At 46.6% G+C, this 12,068-nt stretch overlaps 1 protein-coding gene across 1 annotated transcript; it reads right to left on the bottom strand.

Annotated features, from left to right (window-relative positions):
- Window positions 1–2,243: 2,243 nt before the first annotated feature.
- LOC123240896 (sulfotransferase 2A1-like) lies at window positions 2,244–10,268 on the bottom strand. Its single transcript, XM_044668608.1, has 8 exons — window positions 10,178–10,268; window positions 5,708–5,734; window positions 4,304–4,453; window positions 3,908–4,116; window positions 3,386–3,512; window positions 3,185–3,279; window positions 2,569–2,749; window positions 2,244–2,419 (listed from the first exon to the last, which is right to left on the bottom strand). The coding sequence occupies exons 1-8, from the start codon at window positions 10,266–10,268 to the stop codon at window positions 2,280–2,282; spliced, it is 1,020 nt and encodes a 339-aa protein (XP_044524543.1). The 3' UTR covers window positions 2,244–2,279.
- Window positions 10,269–12,068: the final 1,800 nt, after the last annotated feature.

Below are 12,068 nucleotides of genomic sequence, written 5' to 3'. Positions count from 1 at the left end.
AGGAGGAGAAGGAGAAGGAGGAGGAGGAGAAGGAATGAGAAGGAGAAGAAGAAGGAGGAGAAGAAGAAGCCGGGGGGACGGGTAGGAGTGTCATAACTAGTGGGGGGCTCTCCCAGACTCACATAGACAGTTCTGTAGGTGACTCCAAAGAGGCTGAAGGGTTCAGAGAGCTGGAACTTTGGGGAGAAACCATCATCCGCCCTGGGGATACTCTGGTCTCCATGCTCAGGGCCAAAGGGATACAGGAGGGTAGCTGGGGGTTCAGGGGCTTCTCAGAACACAGAAACAGCCTCTTTACTCAAGACTTTAAGACAGAGACCCCCTCCTCCGGGAAGCCCTTCCTATTTAACCATGTTGCCCTACCCACTCTATGCAGTCTCCCAATCCTAAGCATTTGTGGACTGGTTGCACAATGGAGCCTGGCCCTTGTCTGTTAGTTGCTATGAGCAAGAAACCTGATCGTGTTTGTGCCCCTCTGTGTGTCTCGTCCCTCCCATACTGCATTGCTCCTAGCCTAACTTCACCCCCATCCCCCAGTAGATGGAGGCCCCCAGGAGTCAGGAGTCAAATCTATTCCCATCTGGTGAGGGACTTTCCAAGAAAGTAAGTCTTGTTCCTCCCCTCTTTGCCCCTCAGTCCCCCCAACATATCCAAGACAAGGAGGAGAGCAGATGCCCTGCTTTGCATTCCTCCTCAGATCTCCTCGTTTAGGGTCCCATTCTTCCCTGGTCTGGGGCCCCAACTCACCAGCTGCATCTTGACCCTGGGCCAGGGGCCCCTGCAATGCTGGGGACAGCAGGAAGAGCAGAGAGTGAGGGGTGGGTGAGCTCTTGCCCTATCCTCTTCAGAGAGTGCTGCTGCTTCGCCTCCCCCTCACCCCCCACTCCCATTCCCCACTCACCCACAATCAGCAGCCAGAGCATCCCCATGGCCACCTGACCCTAGCTCCCAAGGGAGAGGATTATATCCATCAGGAGATGGGGTGGGGTCACCCTGGGCCTCGGGGTGGAGTTGGGGTCCTAGCCAGATGGCTCGCTGGCTTAGATCAGCAGCTCTGCCTGCCGCCTCCACCTTGAAGGCTCATTTTCTATTGTTCCTGTGGCCCATGGGCTATGGGGGCCCCTGGGAGGAGGGGCAGATCCTAGTTCCCATCAGTGGTGGCCAAGACAGAGCCAAGAAGGGGGAGGGAAGGTGAAGAAAGAGGAGGAAAGGACGCGTAAGTCAAGAGTCACAGGCTTGGCTGTTAGAGAAATAGTGGGCATCCACGGAGAGACGGGATTCTGCGTGGGAAACTGAGACCGAGAGCTTAAAGTCCTTGAGAAGACGGATTGTTTCCTTTTTGTCTTCGGATCCCTGGCACCTAGAGCCTAGGAACCCCATTAAGGATGTTTGTTGAGTTGGATTGAGAAAAGCGTGGACTTTCCTCTCTGGGCAGAGATGGGCTTAGAATTCTTGCCATGCCCCGGTACTGTGTGCGAATGTTGGGCCCTGGGCTGAGGCTGCGGGGAGAGGACGACAAAGGAAGGAGGCAGAGTGCAGATTCTCCTGTCCCTTCTTTATTTGAGATTTTCTAGAGATTTCTACAGACAGAAATGAAAACACAAGTTGGGAGAGGGGGGTCTGGTGAGGCCAGTGGAGTCGATGGCAATTCAGTGAGTCCGTCACGTTAGGAGCAGGGGAGCAGGGGAGACCTGGATTAGGATTTCCATGGCCATCCCCTCTCTCTCCACCCGCCCTCCTCTTCCTTTCTCTTCCCTTTCCAAAGAGCCAGATTTCTGGCTGCTTTTCTCCCTGCCACTCCTCCTGTGAAGTCTCAGGTTAACAATTAACTCCCAACAGGATTTAGTGTCCTGGCTACAGATTTGGGGGAGGCGGGGGGGGGGTGATGTAATTCCCGAAGATGGCAGCCTCTACTCTTAGACAAAGAGGGGAGAAGGGTTAGCAGATTCCTTGGTCCCAGGCTTTCCCACCTCCTACCTCTCTGGGGACCCTATCCCCAATCCCTCAGCAAGAAAAGGTGAAGGGGGGGCAGCTGGGTAGCTCAGTGGATTGAGAGCCAGGCCTAGAGACGGGAGGTCCTAGGTTCAAATCCGGCCTCAGACACTTCCCAGCTGTGTGACCCTGGGCAAGTCACTTGACCCCCATTGCCTACCCTTATAACTCTTCCACCTATAAGTCAATACACAGAAGTTAAGGGTTTAAAATAAAAAAAATAAAAAAATAAAAAAAAAAAAAAGAAAAGGTGAAGGGCCAGTCATGTGTCTGAGTTTATTGGGAGATCATGACTTCAGGGTCCCCCTGACCTCTGGGTCCTCCCAGGGGAAGTGGACGGAGAAGTCCTTCATCTTCTCCTGGTAAATCCGGCCAAAATGCTCACTCTGAGCCACTGTTAAAAAATTCTTCCATTCCCCACAGACCCCTAGAGAGAAGAGAAGACGGAAAATGAAGCCACTGTAATTCCATTCCTCAGCCTCAGCATCTTCCCATGGCATTTTCTCTTCCCCCAGAGGCCCAGAGGCCTGTGTTTTCTCCAGAACCCTGCCCCAGGCCATCCCATAGCCTCCCTACCTTTCCGGTAGAAGGTCCCCTGACCGTGGTTCATGTAATTAGGGGGCAGCAGGCTGAAATTGGACATGGGGTTCTCCTTCATTTTCTGGAAACTGCAATTGTCCACCACTTGCTCTAGGGCAGCCCTGTTCAGATCTACCCCCAGGAACTTGGCGATGCGCTCTATGCTGCCTCGAATGTCCTAGAGGAATAGCAAGGAGGATGCTGGATCTAGGAGAAGCCTTGGGGTAGGGGCTCAGTGCTCTATTCCTCCAGGAAGGATGCTTCACCCTAATCTGACTCCATCCCTGACTAACCCCAGCTGACCCCTACTTAGGTCAGATGCCCACTCTGGGATGCCTCCTCACTGCCCCAGTGAGGTCCACTCATCTCCTTATCTTTTTTTTTTTTTTTTTATGAAATAAAAATCCTTAGAATCATACTAAATATCTGTTCCAAGGTAGACAAGAGGTAAGGGCTAGGCAATTGTGGTTAAGTGACTCACCCACAGTCACACAACTAAGAAGTGTCAGAGATCAGATTTGAACCCAGGACCCCTTGTCCTTAGGTCTGGCCCTTTATCTACAGAGCCACATGGGAAGTTTTAAGGGAGAGAGATGTCTGGGCTCAAAGTTACCTTCTTAAGCTCCTCATAGGTTACCAGCAGAAAGTTGCTCTGTTCTTTGAGCCCCAGCCAGCCTTTCACATGGTCAAACCAGGAGCCAAAGGGCACTGGGGCAGGGGAAAGGAAGCTAGTTGAGTCAAACCCGCCAAGAGGCCGTCCCCTCCAAGACCTCCCTTCTGCCTTTCTGAGTCAGGAATCCGCCAAGCCTCTCACCAGCTCCACTGAGGAACTCCTCTATGAAGGCCTCCGAACTCTCTGGTTCTTGGTACAATTTCATTATCTTGGAGAAGTGAAAGAAGGAGGCACACACGTCCCTCGGGTCTCGGGCTGTGTAGATTACCTGGGGGAAGAGTCAGAGACCAGGAGCCAGGGTTGTCTGGGGTTCCGGGGGGAGGTAGGAGAGGTGGACAATTTGGAAGAATTACATAAGACAGTGGGGACTTTGGAAATGACCGCCCCTTTCTCTGCTTACAGCTGGACTCTGACCTGGGCAGGAGGCAGATGTTTTATATATTAAAAACAATTAATTAAAGGGAAACAATACGACATTAGCTAATCTGATTTCGCCCAGCAGAGTGTCCTGGCTCTTACTAATTTAATATATGACTCTGGCTTCTCTTGGCCATCTTGCTCCTTTGTAAAATTAGGGAGTCGAATCTAGACACTCTCTCACGTGCTGTCCAGCTTTGTCATTCTCCCAGGTCGGATGGGTGTCGGGACGCCTGCTTTCCTTACCTTGGCTCTGCTCTGAAAGAAACTTTTTGGGAAAAACTGAATTGGGAGGTGTGAGGACAGCAGGCGGGGTTGAGGCAAGGCCAGTAGGTTCTTCCATCCAAAGGCTGCTTCGATCCAAGGAACTCGTTCCCAGTTGGGGACAGAGTGGACCCAGGAAACGTCTCCCATGGAACGAATGAGACACAAGATCTCTGTCATCCAGAAAGAACCTGAAAAGACAGGGAGAAAAAGAGACCAAACCTCCCCATCTAGAAACTCAATTTTTCAGCCCTTTTGGCTTAGGCCCTCAGGGAACTGCTCTGTCTCCCTTACCCTCACCCCTCCTAACTCTTCCCAAGATCCCACCATGGCTCCTAGCCACCTGATATGTACCTGATCCCAGTCCTGGAGCCTTACCTGACTTAGGGAAGGTGACGTTAAAGATATCATCCTCTTGTACCTGGAATTCTTCTTCAATAAACTGTAGGGCTTCAGGAGAGCAACAACCTCCAAGAAACAGGAGATCCTTGTAGGTAAAGTATTTACCTGACATTTTCCCACTGGAGCCTGCAAGTGATGGCATTGAGATTCATGAGTCAAGCCCAATTTCAATGAACCAGACCTCAAGCCCCCCAACCCCCCCATGTCCCCCCACACACCCCGATCCCAGGCCCCAGGGCCTTGGAGCATACTTGGCTCCTCTCATCTGTAGAGAGCTTAGGGTCGGTCCAATACATGTCTGGGAGGAAGAGAGGAAAATCTTTAAAATGTAGTCAAATCCTCTTACTTCATCCCAGCTCAACCAGTCAGAGAGTGTAAAAATAAGAAACTGGATCTCTTAGACCAGCCCTAAGAGCTCTGCCTCTTTCTAATACCTCAACCCAACCCACCACCCCGATCCCCTCCAGAGCAGATGTGACCCAGAAAAGAAGAATAGAACCCAAATGGCCCTGGGAGAGCTGAGAGAGGGGCCAACTTTTCTCTGCTTCGATTCAATAAGAGAAGGGGAGAAAATAAGCATTTAGGTAGCACTTACTTTTTGCCAGGTACTGTACTCAGCTCTTTTATAATTATTTATTCACCTAATCTTATGAAAACCCTGCAAGGCAACTGCTTTTATAATCTCCAGTTAAGGAGACTGAATCAAAAGTTAGGTGATTTGACCAGAGCTCCCCTCCTCCCCTCCTAGAGCTGATGTGCAATTTCACTGGGTTATACATATATCATTGTTCAAAACCTATTTCCATATTATTAATATTTGCAAGAGTGATCATTTAAAGCCAAAATATGTACCCATCGAACCATGTGATCAATCCTATGTTTTTCTTCTGTGTTTCTCTTCCCACAGTTCTTTCTCTGGATGTGGGTAGCATTCTTTCTCATAAGTTCCTCAGAATTGTCCTGGAGGGGGCAGCTGGGTAGCTCAGTGGATTGAGAGCCAGGTCTAGAGACAGGAGGTCCTAGGTTCAAATCTGGCCTCAGATACTTCCCAGTGTAAGAGGGAGATTTTAGGTATTTTATAGATATATATTTAAAGTGTGGCCACCAGGAATCGATAATTCAGATTGATTCCATAATTAAATAGACCCAAGTCAGGATCATGTTTAAGGTAGTTTATTTACAATTAGGAAGGTAAAAGGTAGGGAAATAAAGAGAGGGAGAGGCTAGTCCAGGCCTGCAGAGGCCTGGACAGAGAGGGTTAAAAGGCTAATTAAACTAGGTTACAAGCCAAAAGGCCTTAGCAATCAGAGAGGTAAAGGCCTACTTAATGTAGAGTTCGGAAGAACACCAAGGTAGGCCAAGGAAGTCAGCCTAACTTACCCAAGTGACAATTCAGAGTGGAAGCAGCCTGAGGTCTCAGCTGAGAACCTTCAGCACCAAGTTCAAAGCGGGAACTGCCTCACCAGGAAGTAACCAACATACTTGAAGAGATAGTGTCTCTTGTCACTTCCTGTGGGTCCACCTCTAATTCAAGTGGACAAATGGCAGCCTCTACACTGATTTGGACTGCTCAAAGGGCAGTCCCTTGTTCTTGATTTGTTACTTATTGTCACATGTAGGTAACTCATTACCTACATGTTACCTACATGTTACTTATTGTCACATGTAGGTAACTCCCACTAAGGGAGGTGGGGATGATATCATCTTGGGTAAGTAGAGTTTTGACTATGAATGGACTAGAGCCAATTCCATTTACACACCAGCTGTATGACCCTGGGCAAGTCACTTGACCCCCATTGCCTACCCTTATCACTCTTCTGCCTTGGAAACAATACACAGTATTGACTCCAAGACAGAAGGTAAGGGTTTAAAAAAAAAAAAAAGAATTGTCCTGGACCATTGCATTGTTACTAGTAGAGAAGTCCATTACGTTTGATTGTGCCACAGTTCTTCTTTGTGAATAAGGTTCTCCTGGTTCTGCTCCTTTCACTCTGCAACAGTTCCTGGAGGTTGTTCCAGTTCACATAGAAATCCTCCAATTCAGCATTCCTTTCAGCACAATAGTATTCCATCACCATCAGATACCACAATTTGTTCAGCCATTCCCCAATCAATGGACATCCCCTAATTTTCCAATTTTTTGCCACTACAAAGAGTGTGGCTATAAATATTTTTGTACAAGTCTTTTTCCTTATTATCTCTTTGGGGTATAAACCCAACAGTGGTATGACTGGATCAAAGGGCAAGCAGTCTTTTAAAGCCCTTTGCTCATAATTCCAAATTGCCCCCCAGAATGGTTGAGTTCTTTGATGGCTTGTTCAATTTCTTTTTCTGAGGTGGGATTGTTTAAGTATTCTGTTTCCTCTTTTGTTAATCTAGTAGTTTATATTTTTATAAATATTCATCCATTTCACCTAGATTGTCATATTTATTGCCATATAAATAGGTAAAATAGCTTTTAATAATTACCTTAATTTCCTCTTCATTAGAGGTTTTCATCTTTGATATTGTTAATTTGATTTTCTTCTTTTTTTATTAGATTAACTAGTACTTTATCTATTTTATTTGTTTTTTCAAAGTACCAGCTCCACTTCAATAGTTCTTTTATTTTCAATTTTATTGATGTCTCTTTTGATTTTTAGGATTTCCAATTTAACTTTTATCTGGGGATTTTTAATTTGTTCTCTTTCTAGTTTTTAAGTTGTATGCCCAATTCATTGATCTCTTCCCTCTCTGATTTGTTGATATATGCACTCAGGGATACAAATTTTCTCCTGAGTATCCCATAGATTTTGATATGTTGTTTCCTCATTGTTATTCTCTTCAATGAAATCAGTAATTATTTCCTTTCTTTGTTCTTTGACACACTAGTTTTGAAGAATTGGTTTATTTAGTTTCCAATTGATTTTAAATTTGCCTTTCCATAAGCCCTTATTAATTATGATTTTTATTGCATCATGATCTAAAAATGCATTTATTATTTCTACTTCCCTACATTTGTTTGCAATGTTTTTATGCCCTAGTATATGGTCAATCTTTGTATATGTACCGTGTACTGCTGAGAAGAATGTGTATTCCTTTCTATGCCTGTTCAGTTTTCTTCAGATATCTATTAACTCTTATTTTTCTAACATTTCATTCACTTCCCTTACTTCTTTCTTATTTATTTTTTGGTTCAATTTATCTAGTTCTGATAGGTGAAAGTTGAGATTTATGGTTTAATATCTATTTCCTCCTTAACTCTGGCCTCAGACACTTCTTAGCCACGTGACCCTGGGCAAGTCATTTAACTCCCATTGCCTAGCCCTTACCACTCTTCTGCATTGGAATTAATACATAGTATTGGTTTTTAGATGGAAGGTAAGAGTTTAAAAAAAAAAGAAAAGGTATCAATCTGAATTCAAAGTGGAATAACCACCACCAACAACAAAACCCATAATGAGTCATTTTTTCTAGTCCAGGAAAGATTAGAAAGATGGAAAAAGAGGTCTTTGTACACTAGGGTGAGGGCTCACCAGGAGCAAGATATGGCAAAGGTGGCCTCAGTGGCAGGCTTCAGAGGTTGTGGCAGCAGCACTGGCACCAGGGATACTCAATGCCCACAGATGGTAAGGAGATTGAATACCTAGTCAGAAAGAGATTGCACTAGCACTAGGCATGAGACTACTATCATTTAGCATCTCATTGCCTGCTACCCAGATCTGGAGCAGAAAGTACTTGGGACCTAAAAGGAACAAGAGCTCTACTTGGGTAAGGACCAGCAACAGACCAGGAAGACAGTGAGCAGATCTCTTCCCAGATCACTCTGCTTTGAAAGCACCAAAGACTTTCAGGTCCCCAGCTGAAAAGAAGCAACAGGACATAAAAATCAGAAAACTAGACCAGATAATCCCTACCATCCCCTGAGGTAAACAAAGTCCAACTCTAAAATACAGTTCAAAGTCTAGGAATAAGCTGAGAAAAAAAATGAGCAAATAATAAAAAAAGAATCTGACCATAAACATTTTCTATGGCAAGATCAAGATACAAATTCAGAAGACAATTACTTGAAAGCATCTACAAGCAAGGAGTCAAAGAAAAATTCAGACTAGAATCAATGCCAGCAAGAATTTCTAAAAGAAAACTTGTATTTATTTATTTAAATAATATCTTCTGTCTTAGAATAATACTGTGTATTAGTCCAAGGCAGAAGAATGGTAAGAGCTAGGCAAAGGAGGTTAAATGACTTGACCAAGGTCACATAGCTAGGATATGTCTTAGGCTATATTTGAACCCAATACCTCCCATCTCTAGGCCTGGTTCTCAATCCACTGAGCCACCTAGCTACTCCCTTTTTTTTTTTTTTTTTTTTTTTTTTGAGGAAAGATTTTTAAAAGAGCAAAAAAAAATTTTTTTTAATTAAATAAGAGTGGTAGAGGAAAAATTGAATTTTCTTGGTCTGGGGCATTTTCTGGACTTTTGTAGAGGATATGTCTTTGAGGAGCTGGCTAAGCTTCTTCTTGCTCCTCTGCAGTCTTAACTCTGTCCCCCAAAATAGATATATCTCCCTCCGTACTCTAAGTTCTTTGGTTAGAAGGTAATTATTTTAGCATGTTTCATGGTGAATTTGAGGAAGGATTCAAATGTAAGTTTCTGTGCTTTTGTTCAGGTTATCCTTCACATATGGAATGAACTCCTTCCTCATCTCCACATTCATCCAATCTCTTAAGCAGCGAAGTGCTCCAGTAACCTGATATTAGGATGATCTGAGTTCTGATTCCGTCTGAGACACTTATTAGGCTCTGTGACCCAGAGCAAAGTCATTTTACCTCTGTTTGCCTCAGTTTCCCCTACCATAAAATGGTGATAATATTCCCTACCTTGCAGGGTTGTTGTGAAGATCAATTAAGATAATAATTGTAAAGCACATGGGACAAAGCAGGTACAATATAAATATTATTATTGTTGTTAATTATTTATTTTCTTCAAAGCTTAGTTGAAGAACCACCTTCCACCTATCTCCCCGGGTGCTAGGCTTCTCTCGTTCTTTTGGTTTTATTGTAGATACAAACATTTATTTTATCGTAAATAAGATGGCTTGTCCATGGCATCCCCAGGGACGTAATCTTCTGGCTGTTTAAATCAGTCAGTCGGCAATCATTCATTAAGCGCTTCCTACATGCGCCAGTGCTGAGGCTACCGAGAAAAGGGGAAACAGACGGTGCTCCCCGGAGCCTCCCCGTCCAGTGGGGAGATGGGTAAATGGTAGACAGGGCAAGGCGTCCGAGCCTGGGACCTCATTCTTCAAACGATTCCTGAGAATCCTATGGATTTTATTTAAGGCATTTAAAAACACTACTTTGAGAGAGGGGTCCAGGCTGCCCCAAAGCGAAGCGCCCCTGAACTGGAGTTTCACTTCGGTCTTTGACCCGAGAGGCTTCAGGATTCTTGGTACGCGACAGACAATAAACGCTGTTGGATGGTTTCTCCACTCGCCCAGCCGGCCAATGGTGTGGGAGAGTCCTGGTGACGTCACGGATCACCAGGCAGGCTCCCCGCGGTGATAGGCTTTGCCTTTGCAAAGGTCCCCTGCCTGGTAGACCTTGTTGCGCAGCCGCAGTTGCTACACACTCTCCGTCATCCTTCCCCGCCCCCATATAATCTCCCTCACAGACTGGGACCATGAGGTAACAGCGCTCAAGGAAAAGGCGGGAAAGGTCGAGGATCGTGTGAAGGAGGGCCCCAGAGAGCCGCCTGGGCCTCAGTGGGGAGGGAAGGGAGGCAGGCTGGTTGTCTTGGTAGTCTGGCCCATTTGGGGGCGGGGTCTCAGAGGTCTCGGGGAGGGCTTCGGTCCCTGCAGCTCAGCCCTACCCCCTGCCCCGACTTCGCAGAGAGGCGCCTCGAAGGTGCTGGGCGTCCCCCCAACTCCAACCCAGCTCAGTCCAGTGTTCACGGCTCCCATTATGGCGGCAGTGGAGAGACCGAAAGAGACAGAGACTGGGAAGAGATAGGGAGAGATAGAGAGATGAGGAGAAACAAGGAGGGAAGAGGCAGAGATAAATGGATAGATGATACTTTGGCATAAAAAGATAGATCTAAAGTGGAGGGATGGAGGTAGACTAGACCAGGTGGATGGGTGAATAGATACAGCTACATAGTTGGATGGATGATAGACAAGACAGACAGCATGGGATAAATGAGGGAGGAAGAGAGGGAAGGAGGAGAGAGGGAGAGACAGAGACAGAGAGACAAGGAAGAGAGAGAGAGAGAGGAAAGGAGGGAGGGAGAGAGAAGGAAGGAGGGAGGGAGACAAGGAGGGGAAGAAAGAGAGGGGGAAAGGAGGAAGGGAGAGAGAGGAAGGGAGGAAGAGAGCAAGGAGGGGAAGAGAGAGGGAGGGAGGGAAAGAGAGGGAGAGAGAGAAAAGGAGGGATGGAGAGGGAGGGAGGGGGAGAGAAAGACAGGGAGAGGAAGAGAGAGAAGAGAGAGGGAGAGAAAAAGGAAAGGGCAAAGGAGAGAGGGAGGGGGGANAGGGGAGGGAAGAGAAAACAGATCACAAAATGTCAGAAAGCAATTATTAAAAATTATATCTACAGATAATTGGGAAAAATACTATTTTTTTTAAAAAAGAGAAAAGTTTCCAGGTAGCTGCTGATCTCACAGTCTTCCCTCTGCAAGTACTTCCTAGCCTCTTCCTGATAGCCTGGTGTGTTTTCTCTTCTATTTCTTTTTAAAACCCCTATCTTCCATCTTAGAGTTAATACTGTATATTGATGGCAGAAGAGTGGTAAAGGCTAGGCCAGGGGGGTTAAGTGACTTGCCCACAATCACACAGCTAGGAAGTATCAGAAACTAGATTTAAACCAAGGATCTTGAACCTGGTTCTCACTCCATTGAACTACTTAGCTGCCCCCTTTAATTAAATTTTTTGGGGGGAAGGGAGAGAGAGAGAGAGAGAGAGAGAGAGAGAGAGAGAGAGAGAGAGAGAGAGAGAGCGCTGTAAAAGCTTTTGTGCCGGGGACAATGCCAAGAGCTGGGAACACAATTAGAAGGCAGAAAGGCAGTACTGCCTTTCCCTGCTACCCTCCAGAAGTTTCTTCTGTTCTAAATGAGGGAAGACAGCCCATCACAGGGAGCTGACAAGGGGTGGGTTGGGTAAGGCACCCTCACCTAGACCCAGGTGCTTCCCCCCAGGAAGGAGGAAGCAGTGTGTGTGTGTGTGGAGGTATTGCTAGGGGGAAAGGCTGCTGAGGAGAGACAGGGAAGGACTCTAGGGAGTCATGAGCTGGTCAGGTTTGAAGTGAGTGTGGCTGGTGTGGGCACGCACATAGGTGTTCCTAGGAAGGTTCTGGGATCTCAGCACCCTGGTTGAGCTCCCAGGAACATTATTGTGGGGTCTTTGGGCCCCCTAGAGTTACTCCCTGGGATCTTGGAGCCTAGACTGGGCTCTGGGTGGTAGGGGGGATCATAGTTGTTCCTTGGGTTCCCCTTGGTGCTCGGGGGTAGCCCCCCTGGGATTTTCATGGGGTTTGTGGCCTTCTGGCTTCACTTTCTGAATTCCCAGGCCCTCCTACAGGTGTCACGAGGTGTCATTGTGGAGTTTCTACTCCCTACCTCCCCTGCTGTGCTCCCTTCCCTCCCCTAACTGGGAATTTAGCTTGGGGTTACTGAACCTGGGCTCACCCAGCTGGTAGGTGTGTGAGGTTCCTGGTTTTTGTTCTGTTGATCTTGGAGCATGAATTCACAGAGAGGGAGGGAGAGAGGG

The sequence above is a fragment of the Gracilinanus agilis genome, chromosome 3, assembly GCF_016433145.1.
Source record: "Gracilinanus agilis isolate LMUSP501 chromosome 3, AgileGrace, whole genome shotgun sequence".
NCBI classification, from domain to species: Eukaryota; Metazoa; Chordata; class Mammalia; order Didelphimorphia; family Didelphidae; genus Gracilinanus; species Gracilinanus agilis.
This window is presented reverse-complemented; position numbering and strand designations above follow the sequence as displayed.

What these genes read in the sequence shown, in the direction of transcription:
- LOC123240896 (XM_044668608.1), bottom strand. Translation starts at nt 10,268, where the DNA reads ATGGGAGCCGTGAACACTGGACTGAGCTGGGTTGGAGTTGGGGGGACG. An exon ending in CACTCTGAATTGTCACTTGG is followed by an intron (nt 4,454 to 5,707) that starts GTAAGTTAGGCT and finishes CATCACTTGCAG; the next exon opens with GCTCCAGTGGGAAAATGTCA. An exon ending in TCTTTCAGAGCAGAGCCAAG is followed by an intron (nt 3,513 to 3,907) that starts GTAAGGAAAGCA and finishes CTCTTCCCCCAG; the next exon opens with GTAATCTACACAGCCCGAGA.